Raw genomic sequence first — 21,831 nt, 5'->3', positions numbered from 1 at the left:
ATATATAAATATGTATATATAACATACAAACGTATTTTTATTTCGTTTAATGAACATTTTTCTGTTTTATTTAGTTACATTTAATAATATAATTTTATTTGATTTTTTGTTCATCGCAATGTTTCTCTTATTTGCATAATATTAAGAAATAATACAAAAAAATAATATAATTAAAAGAGAAACGATTTATATTAAATAGGAGAATAGTAAACCTTAGTAATCCTTTGTAACGTGTAATACTGTATGTGACCATCGCGTAAGCAGCGGAGTCCTAATAACGGTCGCCTGTTGCAAAAGTTCCTTCGACCCTGCAGAAAAATAAAATTATTTGAATACACTTATACATCGCGTTAATTATGCGTCGTCGATTATTGGCAAGAAGGTATTACTTATATAAGCCTTTGTACTCCAAGCGCATTAGCGCCTTCTTTCCTTTACTGTTTGTTTATCTCCTTCGAAATAAAATTGTTGCAAGATAATTACGCTTTGTAATTCCTTCATTATCATAATTTTCAATATGCTCACATTCCTCATTATTTTCTCTATTCTGTTCATTTTCTCTGTTACCTTCCACAACATAATTCTCAATTTCGTCATCAATATCACCTAAACATATGTTGTGAAGAACACAACAGGCCAAGATTGTTGCCGGTATTAAATCAACCCTAGACATATCTAAATATTTCAAACGTCTTAAGCGGCCTTTTAACAAAGCAAAAGCACGTTCTACAGTTTGCCTAGTTTGTGATAGAATATAATTAAAATTGTTCTCGATCTGTAATATATAACAAATATAATTATGTAATATAACACAAAGATTAGACATGCAATATTTTACTGATATAATCAAATGAAATTAAAATATTGTAATACAGTAATGTTCATTTCTAATTAAAATATTGTAATGTATGATACCTGTGTCAAATGACCATTATCTCTATAAGCGGTCAAACACCATCCAAGTGAAGGATATGCTTTGTCTCCTATTATGAATTCTTCATTAGGAAAAAAGAAATGACGATTTCTATTGACACTATACCAAAGATCAGAATTTCGAAAAACTCTAAGATCACCTACAGAACCAGGATATCCAGCATAACAATCTGTGAAACGCAGATCTGCATCACATACAGCTTGAAGTATTACAGCATATCTACACTTTCTTGTCAGGTAGCAATGAGCATCAATCTATAATAAACATAAATGTTTAATAATCAAACTTTAATAATACAGTAAATAAAAAAGCAAAATATAAGTATTACCGATGGTGCTGGAATTTCAATATATGAACCATCAATAGCACCAAGAACATTTTCCAGGCCAGCTATTCGTTTAAACTTGTCTTTTATAGTACTCATATTAGTCACAGATGGCCATTTGATGATGTCACTTGAAATATTGCAAAGAGCCTGAATAACACGCCGCACACAGTGATTCAGTGACGATTTAGCCAAATTGAATTGGAGTCCAACAGATCTGTAGCAATATAAATTTTTTACAAAATTATTATATAATTATAAATATAAGAAATATGATATTATAAACAATATTTTGGAAATTCTTTATTTTAAAACTATTTTTTATTTTATTGTGCAAACAAAAATAAGCTATATTAAAACTATTAAAAAAGATAAAAGAACTCTTTTTTTTGCCAGTGATTAATTAAAAACAAATTTAATGAATATTTAACCTTATTGGCCAGATGTATTAAATAATCATAACGTTTTGACTCTAAATTTGAGTCCTTCACAAGTGGAATTAATACATTAGTTTTGATTGCACAAATTAATTATGACATCTGCCCGTCACGTATTAAATGCGTCAAAAGAGTATTATATCTCAACATTAGTATTGTAAAACAATTTTATTTCGCTTTTCTGTAATGTATTTCATAATTTTCTTTATGACACACTTAATATATGACATATTTGGACACAGTTATAATTAATATGTACGATTATAACTAATATATTCTACTTCAAAAGGGCTCAAATTTAGAGTCAAAATGTTGTGGTTAATCAATAAATCTGGCCAGTAAGGTCGAATATTTATTATATATTGTTTATAATTATTTAAAATTGTATAATATGTGTTGATTAGGTTGATTAGGAACAAAGGTTGATTGAGAACTATTATTTTGAAATAGTAGGAAGAATGGCAATCTTCCTATTATTTCTCTAGCTTGTTTATTTTAATTGTTACAACATTATTTTCTAAAATTTTTAATTTGATTTTTCTAGTTTGTAAATGATACCTCTACCTGTAAGAATCAGGGGTTGCTAGTAACCACAAAACAGCAAGTAGTTGTACCCTTGGTGATATATGAGATCTTCCTATATTATTATTTTCTAGCATTGGACTAAGTTTATTTTCCAATAAGGAAAAACAGTTTGGTGTCATACGAAAATGTTCTTTGAACTGGCGTGACGAGAACCTAGGTACAACGTTGTTTACGTATCCTTCAATTCGAATTGCTTTTCCCCTTTTTCCTCTTAATCGACAAACTTGTGTGGGAATAATAAAGTTTAGAAATTCTTCCGTCTCACTTTCGCTTTCGCTTTCACTTAAATCTAGAGCTAAAGCAGTCTTTAATATATCACTACTAGCTGCATTTATGAATAGAAAGACTTCCATTGTATCAATATCTGAAATTAAAAGAAGCAAATATAAAATTTTGATTTCTTAAGAGCAGATAACTATAAATTAAATTAAATGTTTCAAATTAAGCAATGATGATTTTATTTAAGGATGTTTAACGCGCGGACATAGAGTCCCTGCAAAAATTTTTACTTTTAAAGGATATTGGAAATGTGTTAATATTTACATTTTTCTCTATCTTACTTCACGATCACGACACCTACATCTCGTTCTCTGCCTTCCCGACCTAACTCGTTCTGACTCGTTCCAAATCTGTTGTATGTAGTAGCTTACTCTGACTTACTCTGTCTCCCACCACTCGGGGTTCTATAGAGTTGATCGAGTAAAGTTTTGGAACGCAGCTCAGTGCGTGTCGATGGGATTTGCAGGTTAGGTGCGCACTCACTCCGTGCTCTAGGAGGCCAGGCTCAATCCACCCGGAGGTACGATCAGCTCACTCCGCTGATCGGGAAGATCTGCCTTCTCTCAATCGGTGGAGGGTTTCTGTACCCTCCACCGGGTGACGAGAGGGGTAGAGAAGTAAGAAGCGGGAAGCCCGCGTGAGGTAAAGGGTAACGGCCTTACAATGTTTTTACCCGGCTTATCCCGGTCGCGGGTAACGGCTCGTTACAATAGTTCTAATAATTTAAATAATTACTCGTAATAAATATATAGTATACGAGTAATAACGAATAATTATTAGAACTATGTATAACATAAGGAAAAAAAGGGAAAGCATTATTTATATGAAGAAAAAAAGAGAGAAAGAGATCAAAAATACACACACACACACACACGCGCGCGCACATGTGGGTGCGTACATCCTTATATGTACATACATACATATAAAAATAAATGCATATATACATATAAGCACATTATTAGCAACTTTATTCTCTATTTTGTTGTTACACGTATCTAATATTCTTCCTTATTCCTTCTCTCTCTCTCTCCCTTTCTCTTATATTTTTCAGTTTTTCTTGTTTTTATTTACTGTATCAATTTTCTTTTCGTATTAATTCTTTCTCACTCTTATTTCTCTTGATATTTCTAGGCAAATTTATCTTTAAAATATTCTTCGTTTTCACTATTAAAAGATAAAAACAATATTTTATAATATTCAGGGAAAAACATGACACAAAAAAGAGAAAGAAGAATAAAATACACATGCATGTATATATATTATTACACAATGTTATTCTTTTCTTTTTTCTTCTCTCTCTTTCTTTCCCTTTCTCTCAATTTGACAATAACACTCTTTTTAACATACATTAATTATAATTTATTTATATGTGTATATATGTGACTTACTTTATTTTATTCTTTTTACTTTTCCTTCTTAATTTTTCCTAATTATTAAAATTTTTTTTCTCTCTCTCTTTACCGACTTTTTCTTTCTTTTATCTATTCTTCTTCTATTCTACTTTACCTTCAAATACAGTGTTTCTTCCTCTTTTTCTTTTAATATAATTAAAAATAAAACATGGCACAAAGTATATTGACTTATCTCAAAATAATTATTTTCATTAAAAAAAATAAAAATTTTATACCATATACTTATCTGATTGTATAACGGATAGTACGTTATACTATAATCTCTTTTCGCAATGTAATATGCGTACAGAAACTAAATAAAAACTTACTCGCCATTAACCTCGCGCACGTCACATCATTAATCCCGAACTGTCACATTATCGTCGTGAAAGTCGCCGCGGATTCGTCTGCTAACGTCAAAGTATATTCGACTACGAACGCGCACTTTTTATCGGATCTACGAGACTTTTCTTATAAGAAATTATTAACTGTACGATTTACAGATATATCACTTAATATTTATTCTTTACTCTCATAAAACGATCATATCACGAATGACAGCGATTTATCATTATATCAATATGTAGTATATATTTTATAAGAAACTGTCACAGGTAAGTCTTAGAAGAGCCCTCTCGTGTTGAATTCGTGTACTCGACAAAGACCGACGACGTATCTTAAATGAAAAATTTACATTTTGGACTTTGCGTCGCTATATCTCCGCTCGTAGAGCACGCAGAAAAAAAATGAAAACATTTTTTTTATAAATTAAACCAAAGCTTTCGATTGAACCTAGTTAGAACTCGATCGATTAAATTGTTATTGAGATCTGATAATCTCAGGTGCTCGCAAGTCGCGTACTCGCGTAAATGTACGGTGGTCTCGCGCTGCGCGTTCACTTGGCGCGAGACACTGCTGTGTCTCTTGATCAATCAACGTATTGGAGTGCATTGGGATGAGTAGCAGCATATCGGGACATGGCGACTGATGTGACGCGAACAGACTCGTAGTAAAATACCTCGTATGCGATCTAGGATGTAAAGTTGTATCGTCTACCGAAGGCTTGTAGTTGTGACAATAAACGTTTCAAAACTATAAAATAATCGCAGTAAATTAATCGATTATTTAGATTAATCGGCAACAAGAAAATAATTGCAAAATGGCGATTGTTTAAGCATTGATTAATCGATTAATTGATTAATTGATTGACATCCCTATTGGACAATCAAACCTAAAAGTAGTGTATGGCAAACTCTACTCTCTGCTAGTAGTTGTATGTTTTTTTGCTCTCATGTTGTCAGCTTTTGAACGATTTGCTAAAGCCATTCGATTTTAATTTTAGAATATCTGTGCAAGCAGGTACTAAAAATTTATAACTCGTGCGACACTTGCATACAAGCTGTGAAATTGATTCCTGCAATCAAATTTCAGTACCGAATGCTGTAACGAAACTGACTGATATAAAAACTCGTGGTGTTATTAATTCACGCCAAACTTAGGTTTTTTAATCTCATCTCGTTACACAGAAGCATGCTTCGCAAAACATGCATCTCATGTGGGAGTGTCCCAGATGTGCACAGTAATAAACGAACACAGCAGGCTGAGTGAAACGGACACAGACCAAATGCGCACAGACCAAATACGTACGGACCAGATGCACACGGACCAAATGCGCACAGACCAAATGGACACAGTAACCTACAAACTTACCACATGGGTTGTGACTTTTCGGGCACCTTTATCGACGGAGTGGGTGCGGGAGGAGCGAAGCCCCCCCTTGCATCTCCCCGTGTGTGTGTGTGTGTGTGCAAAACATTCTCTGCACCACATAAGTTTGCGACTGTGCGCATTTGGTCCGTGCGCATTTGGTCCGTGTGTATCTGGTCCGTGCGTATTTGGTTCGTGCGCATTTGGTCTGTGCGCATTTGGTCTGTGTCCGTTTCACTCAGCCTGCTGTGTCCGTTTATTACTGTGCGCATCTGGGACTCACTCTCTCATGTGGATGTTTTTAATTTAACGTTGGTTGACGTTGTTACAACGTATGATTTTACATTTCCGTGCAAACAGCACACTTTTAACATATTATCTTTTCTATTAGTTCTACTACGTTCGGTTAAGGATGAGGCAACACGCTCATCAACAAAACTTAAAATTAACTAAAAAATTTGTTGTCAAAATTGTTAAAAAAGCTGTCAAAATTGACAAATAAATAAACTGCTCTTTATATAATAATGTTATTTACGAAATAACATTAAAAAAGTACTGTACTTTTTTCTTTACCATGTAAACCTGAAATGTTTTTTTTTCAAATCTGATACGATTTAAATATTATTCATGAGTGAATAATGTTGAAATTGTATCAATGATTTATTGGTGAATGATTCATCCGGAATCGAACACCAATATCACCAAAATGTCTCATGCTAAAGACACTCGACTAAATGTTATTTAAAATTACGGTATAATAAGACTCGGTCATATTTATTGTGCTCGCCTGCATTGTACAACGAATTTATTGCCCGCCAGTCAGCATCGCGATTTTTTATTTGTCTCGTTATAACCGTACTTAAATTTGGCGCGTTTTGTAATTCACTGTCTGGCCGCCGCTGTTGTTGCGATCTAATAGGGCGTAGTGATCCTCAAAGGAGTGATTGGACAACGCGGCTATCGTTTTCTATTGTTTGGCGGCCATTTTGATCAAAACCGGAAATAGACAGAAAAAGAGCGAGCGAGTAAAAGAGATAGAGAGAGTGCTTTGGTCTTGGTTAGACAGGTTAGAGTGATTAAACTCGATCGAGTGCGGACTAGTGTGGACATCGGGACGTGTTTGCCGCAGTTTACTGTACAGAAAAAGAAATATGCCGGGCTGTAGTGCAGGTTATTGTACGAACTCGTCCAGTAAAGGCAATCAAATGAATACACTACTTTTGAGCAAAATGGCGACGCTTAGTCTAATCACTTCCTAGAGGATCACTAATAGGGCGACCATAGACTAGAATAGACTGCTTATGAGGTAGAAAAACGGTGGTGGGGATATCCGTTACTGAGAAAAGGATAACTGTCGTTAATATCTTTGACTATGGGCCGATTTTATCAATCACGGTTAGACGAACCGACGGTCAGAGTTATCAGGGCGGCCAACACATATGAATCTTGGCAGTTTTAACCTCAAATTTCAATACGTTGTAAATAAACTAAAATTAAGAAATTAAATTTTTATTATATAAATATTAGTGTTTTATATAAAATAATTGCAAAATGAATGATATTATAAACTTAATATTTGCTGGTTACAACTTACAAAACCATCGAAGTCTAATCCACGTATAATCAAACCACGTATGAATTATTTAGAAATATTTGATTTTGTTAATTGCCCTACGATTCTATGCAACAGGATCGTTTTTGCAAACTATTGCAGATTTTTGTGGAATCAGCACATCTAGTGCACAGAGAATTGTTTATCGTGTATCCTGTACTATTGCTGCATTAAGGCTAAAATTTATAAAACTTCCAATATTACCCGAAGAAATTCGTCAAAATGAGGAGGAATTTTATCAATCTGCAAAATTTATTCGTGTTATTGGTTGCATGGATTGTACCCATATAAAAATACAGTCATATGGTAAGTAGAATTTAAATAATATGTTAATACATTCTTTTAGCCAAGTTTCAAAATTCACTATCAGTGCTAAAAATCAATAGAATAATAGTTTCGATATTGTCGTCAGTACTAAAAATTTATAATGTATGTTACTATATATTTTTTTAGTACTGGCAGTAATATTGGGACGCAATCTTTATTACATAATTTTCCAGGTGAAGAAAAAAGTGAATTATATCGAAACAGAAAGGGCTGGTTTTCCATTAATGTACAAGTTGTTATTAAATTAGAATTATAAATTATAAATTATATTAAAATTATAATTTGAAAATTAGAAATTATAGATATTGTGGCACATTGGCCAGGATCTACGCATGATTCCACTATTTTCGATCATTCTGAAATAAAAAGTTTGTTTGAAACAGGCACATTCAGTAACAGTGTAATTTTAGCAGATTCCGGATATCCAAATTTGCCATACGTCTATTGCGATGTCCGACAACAGCTGAAGAGCATCTCTACAACGAATCTCAAATTAGAACACGTTCAAAAATTGAACGTTTCTTTGGTATTTGGAAGAGGACATTTCCAATTTTATCTAATGGAGCACGTTTTGTAACACTAGAAAAAATGCTTCCTGTTATTGTTGCGACAGCAGTGTTACATAATATTAACCTAGATGAAAGAGAAATTAAAACTAATTCTGAAGCATATGATAATGCTATTGCATTAATGCAGGACATAGATGATGCTAATAGAAATGTCACTGATGTACGACATACAATAGTGAAATATTTTCGAAGGTAATAATAATTGTTTATTAAAAATATATTTACTCTTTAATATATAATACATTTTTAAAATAATAATAAGTTACTTTAAACTGCCAAACAACAAAATGTCAACACAATAGATGACGAAAAAATCTCAAGTCAAGAATATGTCAACTTGTTTGATATGAGGCAATATACAGGCAATATATGAGGCAAACATTTTTATCTAATTAAAAGTCGATCGGATTTTAAATGGCAAACAAGTTTATTATAGTCAAAATTTTATTTTTCAAACCATACATATATTTTATACTTATTGCATACAAATATAAACTAAAACAGTGCTTGAGCCTAGTTGCCCTTTTCGAGCCGATTCCTGAACGCGCCGCCTTCTATGCTTCCACTACCGCGCGCGGCCTTGACGGCCGAGCCGCCGATCTCGCCCGTACGCTTTGTCTCAGGAGCAGCTCTGTATAAGAAATAGTGCCCTGCACAAAATTCATTAAAATTACTTTAAGTAAATAATTTTTGTTTTTATAAAAAAGTATTAACTTTTTTATTACTAATTTATTTTATGTAGTATAACAATATTTAAAAACATAATATGTAAATTAGAATTTTGACAATAGTTTTCCACATCATCCGTGAGATACTATTATTGATGCGTTTTTTTTTTAAGTGGTTTCCCCAGTAGGCCTAATTCACTAAAAGATGAAATATAATATACAGCTTGGCAGGAAAACAAAATTTTATATATTGTAAGATATATAAAAACGACAGGAAAATTAGAAGAATGCCAAGCTATATATTATATTTCATCTTTTAGTGGATTAGGCCTACTGAGAAAACCACTTAAAAAAAGCATCAATAATAATACCTCACGGGTGATGTAAAAATTAAACTATTGTCAAAATTCTAATTTATATATTATGTTTTTACGTATTGTTATACTATATATAAAATAAATTAGAAATAAAGAAATTAGTACTTTTTTGTTTATAAAAACAAAAATTATTTACTTAGAGTAATTTTAATGAATTTTGTGGTGCAGGGCACCATTTCTTATACAGAGCTGCTCCTGAGACAAAGCGTACGGGCGAGATCGGCGGCTCGGCCGTCAAGGCCGCGCGCGGTAGTGGGGGCATAGGAGGCGGCGCGTTCGGGAATCGGCTCGAAAAGGGCAACTAGGCTCAAGCACTGAACTAAAATAATACATATACATGTATTGTTTTGTACTTTGTATATTGCACTTATTTATATTGTTACGTCCGGCGGGGTCAAGGATCGCGAAATGTTATTTTTATTAATTTTTATATTTGTCGCCCTACTCTGCCGAGCGGAAACAGAGAGAGCGTAGCAGATGCAGCACGGTTATTACGCATGGTTTTATGTAATTTATCTTCCCGCCCTGTGATGGGAAATGCCATATCTTTTGTTAATTCTCTCGTTTAAATTAAATGGTGTAATTAATAATTAGTTTTTCGGAAGATGGGAATTTAATATCTTTGATAGTCGGCGGCGCGTTCGGTTGATGCTTTTCGCGATAATTTCTATTATTGATGTACGGTGGACGCTGAATCGCCCGGAGGCGTGGATAGCAAGCGATCGAGAGATGTATACCTCACACCATAGATTTGGATGGAGGCGCCTGGTTAAGTAGCGGCACCGTCTTTGGTGTCCGCTCCGGTGCTGTCTGAAATGTCGGAACGCATATAGCGCGCCGGTAACCCCGCGCCTACGCTAAAGTCTTGCGACTTCGTAGGGGCGGTTGACAGGGAAGAACGTACACTTCTCAGCGCGCGCCTTCCCGCACCGTTGGCTAGTCGTTTTCGAAAGGATTGAAAATTGCAACTGTGAGAGAGAGAGAGAGAGAGAGAGAGAGAGAGAGAGAGAGAGAGAGAGAACCGAGGCGCACGATGCTCCCGCGTGCCGCGAGCGAACGCTGAAAGCGCTCCCTCAGTGACAGGGGCCGTGGTTCACCACTCTCACTGTCTGGGGGAATGACACGCACACACAAAAAAAAGGAGCAGCACCACCGATTTACACATGCACGATTCCGCGACGCGGGGAAAAAGAGGAAGAAAAGAAAAAGATCTTATTTCAATAACACTGCTTTTACTAAATAAAAAAAAAAAAAGAAAAAGAGAACTCGCACCTTCACACTTAAGTTTGCTCGAGTCGATAAGTAACCCACGCACGCACGCCGATGTCTCACCGATGGGGTTCGCACGCACGTTGCTCGCTGGGATCGCTGCGATCTATAATAATAAAAAAAAACTAATTAATAGAGCGAGGGAGAAGTTGCCACCTCCTATCTCTCTTGTAAGTCTGAACGATAAAGCGAAAGTAAGCCGAATTAAAGATGTTCGAAAAGATTCTGTTCAACTTGCGAAAGATATTCAAGATTCAAATCACGATAATGTTCTAAGTCCGAAAGTTAAATCGCGAAAATATTCTAAGTTCGAATGATTGACTCGCGAAAATATTCTAAGTTCGAAAATTAAATCGCAAAAATATTTCAAGTTCGAATGACTGATTCGCGAAAATATTCTAAGTTCGAATGTTACAGAGCAACTCTTACAGCCTTTCGGCGCGAGAGGAAGAGGCAAAATCTCAATTTTCGCCCGAAAATCGCGCCTTATATATCCGAAAGTAGGGGCATTTGGGGGTGAAGAGCGCGGAAAGAGGAACAATAAATCATCTAATACCTGTCACTTAATTTAATAATTAAGTGGTCATCGTGTTTGATTTTGTGGTCATCAGATGATTTCCTACCCTCTCATTCATATTTTTCATTCGCGGGGCACGCAACTATCGCCCACTCTGTTTAATCGCTCGCATTCCTAGATCGAGTTTTTATTAACGGAGTTGAGGATAGGAGCTTCGTGTACCACGGAGGTACGGCGTGCTCCTCCTTGTGTTCGGTATTCATTTATGTCAGTTTTTAAGGGGGCCGTCTACATTAGGAGGCCAAAATTAAGCACTTATTTATGATTTTTTTCTAATGAAACTAAGCAATGGATCTTTTTGCGATTTTTTTCACTTATTGTGTATGTCTTTAGGTACTCAAAACAATTTTTATTATAAAATTTTATTTATTTAATTATAAGTTGTAAGCAAAAATGCACAACTGCCTTAAAAAATTCCTTCCACACTGCGTACACGATAACATCCAGTAGAATCGACTGAAAGAAAAAAAACAAAGTTTTTTGTAAAGTTTATGAGTATAGCTTCTAAGTGAACCTAAGAAAGTCATACATTTATTACAAAAAATTTATAAAAATAGCATTTAAAAAAAAATTGATTTTTTCTGAAAAATTTTTGACTTTTTTTTAAATAACTTTTTTTTACATGACTTTTAATTTATATTTTAGGTTCACACAGAAGATAATTTAATAACCTTTAATTAAAAAAAAATAGAAATGGATCCGTCGATTAGTTTTTTTTTAATCGTGTACATAGTTTCGAAAAAAGTGGTTTCGAGAAAAACGCGTTTAAAGTTTCCAATCAAAGAAAAAGCTTGCGAATGATTGTTTATTTGTACTTTTCGATTAATCTACTATTCCTGCTCCATATAAATGTCCTCAGTGTTCTCATACAATTCATTCTTCTCCAACAGCCATTGTTTGTCGTAAGTACGCGTTTCCTGCGCAACAGATCTGCTACGACGATTTTGGCTAATCGTGCGATTTTCGTTTATTCTATCCGTAACATCTCTGCATACTGGTCCAATAATTATTTCCATGCATGACATGATTCTTAGAACCGGCAAATAGCCTTCATTGAAAATTCCAGCAGCTATATAGGCAGCAATTTCAATGATTTTGCGGCCGCAATGGAAGTGTTTTGGGGCCAGTTGCTAAATTGTCGCATTAAAACTTTCATTGATATTTTGTGTATACCCACCTAAACACCTCTCAAGTAATTCTTTCTGAGCAGACAATGTACCTTTTCAAAGACCGTTAGGGATTTTTACTTGCCGTTCGGAGCGCTCGGGACGTGCGCACTACACATGCTCATTTCGGCCTGATACAATTTGAACCTATACTTGGGACTTCAGGAGCATGTTTTACGGATGAAATACTATCGATTTAAGCAAGAAAAAAAAATCGATTTTTTTTACCCTTTAATGTAGACGGCCCCTTTAATCAATTAGGGGTGCTCGGCCCTTACTGCCCTACTCCAAATGATCTCGCGCGAGTGCAAATGCACCACCGCTAACGGCGGCGTAGGTTTGTCTCCTTTCTGAGGAGTAATTAACTAATTGAAATAATTAATTGTTTGCGCGAGTACTACTATTATTTCGGGATCGAGGCGCCTCAGGGGGAAGCCCGCTAGGGGGAGGATCACTCCCCTTTTTGAGTTTTCACAATTTTTAGCACGGTTCATTAACAACAGGCGTTTTTAACTGGCGCATGCGTGCCGCCAGAGCGGGCCGCATGCTCGCGGCGCGTGATTGCTCGGGCCCGGCACCGAGAGCGCGTGAATCTGCCGGCGTTCGGTTGCCGTGGCAACGCGTCATCGCAAGGTGCGATTCTTGCCTAAATTGTGACGGCCGGCACGAAAAGTCGGCCAGACGTAACAATATTCTAAAATTATATATTTTAAAATTAATATTTATAAATTTTTTAAAGGTCTTTAGAAGGGTCTAAGTAAAAAATTAAAAACATTTAAATAAAAAATATCGATTTAATGTCAACATAATAATATTGCAAAGATGTTTGTAATATATTATAATTATAATATAGAATTTATTCTTTTTTTTTCTTCCGTGTCTTTTTCTTTTTCAATAAGTATTTTTAATAGCTCAATTTTAAGTTTTTCTTTCTCCAATTTAGCTTTTAATACTTCTTTTTTCTAACATTTTTTTCCTCTACATTTACTTTCAGAGTATTTGTTAATTCAGTTTTTACGTCATCTAATGTTTTCTTTGGATATTGATTGCTATATTTTCTTTTTTTGCATGCACTATCCGACGATGACGTTTGTGAATCTTCGTCTTTGTTTAATAGTGGACTTATTTGCGATTTTAATTTGTCTGAATCCCAGGATTTCTAATTAGTGATTTCTTTATTCTGTAATAGGTACTACAAAAATTTTTATTTTCGCAAAATAAATATTTTTTATTAAACAGAGTAACCCATTGTAAAATTCTAAATATTATAGTAACAAAATAAATAAAACTTACTGAAAATACTTTTTGTGGATTTTCATTATCCTTCTCGAGAATGTCTTGTTCAATATTTATATTTTCTTTGTCGTTTATTGCATCAGAATCAAAGGGATTCACTAATCCATATACTGATGTCTGGCCCATTATTTTATTTACACGCTCTAATAAAAGATTTTGTGATACATTTATTATCCCTCCACCTACAAATGTAATAATAATAATTTAAGAAGTTACTTTATTAATATTTCTACAATAAATTGATACCTGTCTTATAAATTTCCCGTTTAAAAGTTACACAATATTTTCTAGCTGTTTTTTTCGAGTGAGTCCCAGATGAGCACAGTAATAAACGGACACAGCAGGCTGAGTGAAACTGACACAGACCAAATGCACACGGACCAAATGCGCACAGTCGCAAATCTATGTGATGCAAAGAATGCTTTGCACACACACACACACACACACACACACACGCGCGCGCACACGCACACGCACGCACACACACACACACACACACACACGGGCGGGTGCAAGGGGGGCTTCGCCCCCCTCCCGCACTCGCCCCGTCGGTAGAGGTGCCCGAAAAGTTGCAACCCATGTGGTAAGTTTGTTGGTTATTGTGTCCGTTTGGTCTGTGCGCATTTTGTCCGTGCGCATTTGGTCCGTGTGCATTTGATTAACTCTGACCTGCCCTAATAACTCTGACCGTCGGTTTGTCTAACCGTGGTTGGTGAAATCGGCCATATGGTTGGGTTCGGAGAGCATGCTTTTGGCGCTGTGAGCTTGCTCTGTCTAGAGACCCTTTACTAAGGGTGCTGTCCCATGGGCCTCGAAAAACGGAATCGGAAAGGCGGATCACCAATCACGGGATCGTTCTGATAAAACCCTTTGAAAAATTCCGTCGAAACGGGTCCCGAGATTGGTGATCCGCCTTTCCGATTCCGTTTTCCGAGGCCCATGGAACAGCACTCTAAGGGTGCGTTCCGTTTCATGCATTAAGCGCATAGACTGCATTGTTCGCGCGTGCGTAGGGTAGACGCGATCGCACGGGGAGAATTGCCGGGATCCGTCCCGATAGAGACGCGAAGTGAGTGGTCAGGAATGCGGGAGGTTCACGGGAGGTGACAGGAATAAAGAGGAGGCATTGGTTTCACTCACACTGCCTTATTTATTACAAAACGAACGTTCGAAGCGAGGGGCGAACCGTATCTTTTTACAATATGTCGGATATCTTGATAACCTGATATTGCGTTGCCTAAACGACGCGGAAATCTTGTAGAGCCTCGAGATCGAGGCCCTCGCGAATCCGGAAATCTTGCGCGCGATCCGACGGAGATCTTGTGCGCGAGGCAGAGGACGTTCGCGGGAAAGATACGGTCACCTGCGCACGGACGTAATACTCACACCATTCACGCAAATATGAAAATTAAGAATTGCTTGGTAGAAGCGGATTAATTAATAATTCACTCGCACTATCACGGCGCGAATGATAGGGAAAAGCGGAAGTGAATCCCCGCAGCTAGGATCGCCGGAAGACGGAGAGATCTGCTGGACGATCTCACTTCGGTGCCGGGTTGCGAGAGACTGAAGAATTAGCCATTGTAAAACAATTACGATCGGAGGCGAGAAAAGGGGCGGTAGGGAACCGATATCGAGACTTATTTGGGCATGGATTTGGACGTGCCCTTTTTTGGGCATGTTTATTTGCATAGTTACCGAGATGCATAGTTACCGGCGATGAGAGCAAACGAAAATCGCGCGCGTTGGAGCGCGAGGAGCTAGTGACATCGCCGCGCGACTCGGTGCATCGAAGAAATGAACTATCAGGAGCTCGATGGTTGTCAGGAGCTCTCACTACTCGCGGATAAAACAGAACCGATAAAAGGGGAAAAGTTAAAACTCTTATATAATTGTTATAGTCTCGAACATGCATAGAGAACCTAGAGTCCCTATAATAAGAGTCCGGACAACATTTCTAGTTCGACAAAACATGGCGTCATAAATATAAATAGTGGAACAGATTAATAGAGACTGATAGTTGTATATTACTGTGTAAGATATTGTGATTTATAAAGGCATAAACAACTAAAACAATATTATGAAAAATAAAGTATATTAAAAAAAACATTGTAATGCATGATATAATGCATGATCATAAAAATCACAATTCCTAATCTTTAATATTATATTTAATGTTTATTATAAATTACAAAAATTTTGTAGAAAATGCCTGCTGCATGCCTAATTTTTTGTTAACGAAGCAATCTACAATTATTTTTATGAAATGGAAATTATTATAAGGAGGTATTTACCCTATATTAGAAACAAAAATTGTAATTTAATAAAATTCTTTATTTTCAAAATGGTTAATATTCGCTGTGACACGCTGGAAACTTGTTGCAATTTATTCAATAAAATAATGAAACGTTTTATTTTATTATTTTGCATAAAAATTGATTCCAAAAAAAGGGCGATTAAAAAATAAAATTTATAGCAGCAAAACTATGGTTAGGCACGCTGTTATTGAATAATGTTATCTTTTATTTAAAATTATATTGTTTTCATTTTTATAAGTACAAATAAAACTTTTAAAAACAAATTTATTTCCTATTGTTCGATTCCTACCAGTTGAATAATACCGCGAGCAAAGTATTAATTTAAGACACCTAATTGGTTCCGCTATACATTGTCGGCACCAATAGGATTACTGACAACGTTGTCCAGATTCTTATTATAGCATAGAGCTTGTATTAATGGAAGGGCCTTGGTGCATCCCATAGACATAGTATATCTAGACCGAGGATTGTCCCAAATTTTAGGAGTGGGGGTAAGGCTTACGTACGATATAACAGGTATTTCCTTTTTTCTTACACACGCCTGCATGTGAGAGAGAAGAAAATACATGTTACTAAAGACCTATAATCAAAGATGCGCCAATGGCCTCCCACCATGACTGCTATCCACCATCTTGTACCCATACAGAGACTGGATGGAGGCTGAGGCCGGGGGCTGAGGTCTGGGGCTGGGGTCTGGAGTAGTGAAGATAGTAAACAATGCGAGCCTGCTCCAAGTTGTACGCAGCCATACAACAGATGCAAATTTAATTTTTCTTGTTCTTCCTGAGTGTATCGTCAAAATATGGTGACCCTCGAGAGTGCAGAGATTGAATTACCTTATAATTTCTGACACATATTCCTTTAACCTATACTGCTCAACACAGAGCACTCTCCCCTCTTCCTCGCCCAGCGTGGGTACGCAATGGCGGATAAACCATGTGACTCAAGTGACCAATCAAAATTGTGTTCGCCATTGGCGAATCTTTGATTATAGGTCTTTACATGTTACATCGTCCGTCCCTTTTCAACGTTTACGTTTGTCCTTTTCTACGTATGCCTCCCACTCCTAAACCGAGCAGGCCTGGTGCATCCCGACGCGCGCGGGGAGAATTGACAGAGGTGGATATATTCTGTCTTTTTTCGTGTGGGAACAGGTTCGTAACTATACAATCTGAGGCCCGATTGTCAAACTCGTACGAAAAAAAATTGCTTACAAAGATAATACTGTGTATTCATTAAGTGGTACATAATTTAGAATCTAAAAGATGCATGCCAATCAAGGAATGCACAGTATTACTTTCGTATGTAAAAATTTTTTGTACTAATTGTAATAGCCCGAGGCCCAAGTAGGCACGAAGTAAATAGGCTCGTACCTGTCGTACCGCACGTATGTGCGCTTCTTTCCTTCTAGAAAACGGAGTGGTGGGGACGTCTAACACGAAAAGAGACAGAATATATGAAAATATATTCATGTCTCTGTCGATTCTCTCCGCGCGGACTCCGACTTATAGCAATGGCCCCTCTATTAATACAAGCTCTATGTATTATAGGGACTCTACCGTAACCTGTCTGCTTGCCGTAACCGGTTGAATCAAGTACGTGATTGGTCGAAACTTTACTGTTATGGTTATGTCAATTCATGTGTGAGGGCCTTTAGGGCCTTCACACATGAATCAAGAGACACGGTAGTGGCTCGCGCCAAGTGAAAGCGCAGCGCGAACCCGACCGTGCTCTTTTACGCGAGTACGCGACTTGCGAGCACCCGAGATTATCGGATCTCAGAAACGGCTAAACCGATCGAGTTCTAACTAGGCTCAATCGAAAGCTTGGGGTCGATTTATATTAGAAAACTATTTTTATTTTTCTTCTACATGTCCTATGAATGGAGATATTGTAAGACCTAGATTTAAGCAACCATGAACAGCGACCCTAAAATAAGGTTGGTAGCACTAGAGTGGCGTGCGAGTCGCATAAGAGACGGTGTGCAACACTGAAGTAGGTGGCGTGAAAAGATACTTCCGGAGGCATGCTCGCTGCTCCGGAGCAACAGTCAGTCGGAGTCAGTGAGAGCGAGTTGTAGGTCGTGGCGGAGAGAACTCTTGTGATACCCGGTGAAATACTGTAACAAGTACAAATATATATATACTTACCTTTCTATAAAACTAGATCTCTGTGGTTATTAGTGAATTTCCCGGCCATTCCTGAAATAATAATTCCCGTCCAGTAGAATCTAGTAAACTCGAAGAACAGCCTTACATCTCAGAAGTGGGATAGTGCTCCAGTCAAACTCATCTCGCGTCCCGACGAAAGGTGCTCCGGCCGAACTCTCGCCTCGAATCTCGGTGGAGTAGTGCTCCAATTACGCTCGCCTCGAATCTCGGTGGAGTAGTGCTCCAATTACGCTTGCCTTGAATCTCGGTGGAGTAGAGCTCCAATTAAGCTCGCCTCGTGTCTCGGTGCAGTGCTCCGGTTTAGCTCTCGTCTCGAATCTCGGTTGGAGGGTGCTGTGCACTCGTCTCGTGTCTCGACCGGAAAGCACTCCGATCTACCTCGCCACGTGCTCCGACGAACGACTCCCCGTTACTCGTCTCGACTCTCGATAGTGTTCTCGCGTTAATCCGCGTGTAAAATTGGCTCGTCCTCGGGTAAGGAAATCTCGCGAATTAGTCGCGTCGCGAACAAAAGTACATTTTTACTCGAATCCGTGCGTCCCGTCGGCGCCGGAAATTCGTTCTCGCGTCAGTGTCTCGTGCCTCGAACCGCGTATTCTAATTAGCGCTCCGGCGTAATTAGCAGTGGAAGAAGCTGACTTCAGATGGATCGTGCGAAGTTGACCAAGCTGGCCACGGAAGCCTTGAAGAAGGAGGCAGTGCGCGCTGGCCTGGCTGACCAGATTAAGGTGCCGGTCGACCGCAATGAGCTGATCGACATGATTCTCGCACGAAGAGACTAGGATAATCTAATCGATTACGTCGAGGGATCGGTGAACTCGCCACTGGATGCGGCGGAAAACGATAGCGTAGCAGCAAGTGCATCCCAGCCAGTGGAATCTTTGCCTCTCCCGCAGGACGTTAAACAGTTGTTGGCCGCGGTGACGGCCGATCTTCTCGGAAAGCAGGCCGAAATGGAACGTCGCCAGCAACAGTTCATGGAGCGACAGCAGCAGCAAATTGACAGACTCACGCAGCTCTTGGCAGGTCAACGCTACGTGCTGCCTAGCCTGGGCGAACCAGAGATGGTATCTGGGGTGAGTGTCAATTTCCCGGCCTCGGTGGTGCAATCTCCGGCGAACCCCCAGGGGACGCCAGGAACCTCGGTAGCGACGACAGCAACCGTCAAGGTCTCGACGCTCGTGCCACAGATACCCGAATTTGGCGGCACGGAGCAAGAAAATGTTCGGGTCTGGATTCGGCGGGTGAACAGCGTCGCCAGGATTCACGCGGCCACGGACGGCGTGACGCTGTTAGCGGCCTCCAGTCGGTTCACCCGAATAGCCAGGAAGTGGTACGATAGGCAGGAGGGAGCGGCCCTGGAATCATGGACAACGCTCCAGCAGAAGCTGCTCAAGGCCTTCGATTCTAAGCTATCCATGTATAGCGCCATGCAGCAGATTGAATCTCGAACCTGGAAACCTGCCAAGGAAACATTCATGGATTACGCCATGGATAAAATGGATATGATGAGTAATCTCGATCTATCTGCACAAGACTCGATCAGCCTAATAGCGGGCGGAATCACGCTAAACTCGCTACGATATACGGCTCTGCTTTGACGGCGGAGACCGTCGAGGATTTTCTCGAGAGGATGAGGCCCCTTACGAAAAGCGTTCACGAAATCGACAAGAAGCCAGCGTATAAGGGAAGTCCGCGAACAAGGGATCCCGACGCCTGTAGAAATTGCAGGAGAAAAGAACACAAACACACAGAATGTCGCGGAGATGCAATATGCTTTTATTGCAAAGCTAAGGGACATTGACAATATGATTGCCCCGTCAAAAGGAGGAAAGGAGATGCGGTTCCGGCTCGAAACACCCAAAATCGATCGGCGGTGGCGATACGGACAACGGAGACATCGGCAGCGGTTTCGGACGATTCCCCAGCGGCCGATGCAGTAGCGGCGGTTCACGAGACGCCGAGCAATCCAGGGAACCTTCTGGAAATTTCCGGCCCGTTCGTAGCTATCCGAAAAATAAGAAACAATAGCTGTAAGTTAGCGGCGTTGGTGGACACCGGAAGTCCAGTTTCATTTGTGAATCAACAGGTCTATAAGTTATATATTAATTCAAATGTAAGTGATCTAGCCCCGGTGGATAGCCCCACGTTAACGAATTTGAGCGGGAAACCGTTAGATTTACTCGGAATAATGAAAACAAATATAACTTTGGACTTGTTGCCGAGCAAACAGTTTAATGTTGATCTTTATGTTATTCGCGATAAGTTGTTTAGCGGCGACATGATCTTGGGACGTGATTTTCTTCATAAGGAGGATCTCACCTTGGTTTATCGACCGCTTGTCCTCGAACAGGAGGAGAAAGTTAGTTTGTTTGCTTCTCTCCCGTTATGTGTAGATAAAAGCACGGAACAGTCCCGCGTACCTGAAACAATAGATGAAATGGTTATTGAATTTAACTTGAGATAAAAACACGCTGAAAGGACGTGATTTGCGAAGCATTGTCCCGTGATATACAGATCGTACCTGATGACTATACCGTAAGAATAAATGTACGCGACCCCTCGATATTCGCGTTTGCCCTGCGACGTTTCGCTTACAGTGAAAAAAGTTAGAATTAAGAAAGATAACGGATGACCTGCTGGAAAGGGGAATTATCCAGCCAAGTATCTCTCCGTATTGTTCACGGGTAGTTCCTGTTAAGAAAAGAAACGGAAAATTAAGATTATGCGTAGATCTAAGACCGCTTAATAGTCGTATAGATAAACAAAAATATCCGTTCCCGATTATTGAAGATTATTTAACAAGGCTAAGTAACAAAAAGGTCTTTACCTTACTTGATTTGAAGGACAGTTTCCATCAGGTTAAAGTATGCCCAGAGCATACAAAGTATTTTGCGTTCGCGACCCCGGATGGTCAATTCGAGTACACGCGTTTGCCTTTCGGATTTTGTGAATCGCCTGCAGAATTTCAGAAAAGGCTGATACATATATTAAACGATTTCGTTCGAGCTGACAAAATTATGATATACATCGATGATGTATTAATACCGTCGGAATCGATCGAACAAAACTTGGAGACCCTCGCGGAGATTCTCGTTAGACTAAGACAACACAAGTTTGAATTGAATTTCGCTAAGTGTCAATTCCTTCGTAAAAAAATAGAATTTCTCGATTATATTGTTTCAGACGAAGGTATAACTTTAAGTTCAAGGCACACGGAAGCGATACGCGAATACAAAATCCCGAAAACAGTACACGAAGTACAACGTTTTCTCAGTTTAACAAATTACTTTCGTAAGTTCATCAAAGATTATGCCATTAAGGCAAGACCGTTGCAATCGTTGTAACGGACCGTATTTCCCACGCGGGCTTAGTCTGCTAGGATCGGGTATGAGAAGGTCCCTGAGACAATAGACGCAGTTTTCCTCCGGAATAAAGAGTAGATATATATTTAAATACTTCGTAATTATGTACAGGCTATTTACAATCGTTGAGGTGTCGGTGTGTATGACGAGTCGTGTGACGGAAGGTGCTATTTACAAGTGTGGTGTGTGTGTGTGCGTGTGTGCGTGTGTATGTAAGTTCTCGCGTCGCGGGCAAAACAGCTGTTTTGCTGTCGCGTGCGTAGTTCGCTTGGTGATGATCGCGGTGCGCGGTGACGGGCCGGCGGGCAATGCCCTGGCGCGCGAAACGGCGCTTCGTGGCGCGGTGAGGCGAGCGGTACGGCGGGCGGTAACTGCCGATGCCTCGAGACCGGTGGTGCGCGGTGTGCGGCGTGAAGCGCGGGGTGTTTACGCCGCGCGATGATTTCTCTGAGATTTTG

General features: G+C 38.8%; 1 protein-coding gene across 2 annotated transcripts; it reads right to left on the bottom strand.

Annotated features, from left to right (window-relative positions):
* Positions 1–19: 19 nt before the first annotated feature.
* On the bottom strand, positions 20–18,937 carry LOC118646981 (putative nuclease HARBI1). 2 transcript variants are annotated; one of them, XR_004964332.1, is made up of 6 exons: positions 17,988–18,937; positions 2,261–2,645; positions 1,263–1,476; positions 916–1,188; positions 390–775; positions 20–308 (listed from the first exon to the last, which is right to left on the bottom strand). XR_004964332.1 is itself a non-coding variant. In XM_036291047.1 (4 exons), the coding sequence occupies exons 1-4, from the start codon at positions 2,632–2,634 to the stop codon at positions 446–448; spliced, it is 1,191 nt and encodes a 396-aa protein (XP_036146940.1). In that variant the 5' UTR covers positions 2,635–3,291; the 3' UTR covers positions 20–445. The 2 variants fall into 2 exon arrangements, 1 of the variants encoding a protein (XP_036146940.1); XM_036291047.1 differs by lacking the exon at positions 17,988–18,937 and having other exon boundaries at positions 20–775; positions 2,261–3,291.
* Positions 18,938–21,831: the final 2,894 nt, after the last annotated feature.

This window comes from Monomorium pharaonis, chromosome 1 (genome assembly GCF_013373865.1).
Source record: "Monomorium pharaonis isolate MP-MQ-018 chromosome 1, ASM1337386v2, whole genome shotgun sequence".
Taxonomy (NCBI): domain Eukaryota; kingdom Metazoa; phylum Arthropoda; class Insecta; order Hymenoptera; family Formicidae; genus Monomorium; species Monomorium pharaonis.
Note: the sequence above shows the minus strand (reverse complement) of the source record. Positions and strands in the feature narration are given on the sequence as shown.

What these genes read in the sequence shown, in the direction of transcription:
- LOC118646981 (XM_036291047.1), bottom strand. Translation starts at nt 2,634, where the DNA reads ATGGAAGTCTTTCTATTCATAAATGCAGCTAGTAGTGATATATTAAAG. An exon ending in GCAACCCCTGATTCTTACAG is followed by an intron (nt 1,477 to 2,260) that starts GTAGAGGTATCA and finishes ATATTGCTACAG; the next exon opens with ATCTGTTGGACTCCAATTCA. An exon ending in TTGAAATTCCAGCACCATCG is followed by an intron (nt 1,189 to 1,262) that starts GTAATACTTATA and finishes TGTTTATTATAG; the next exon opens with ATTGATGCTCATTGCTACCT.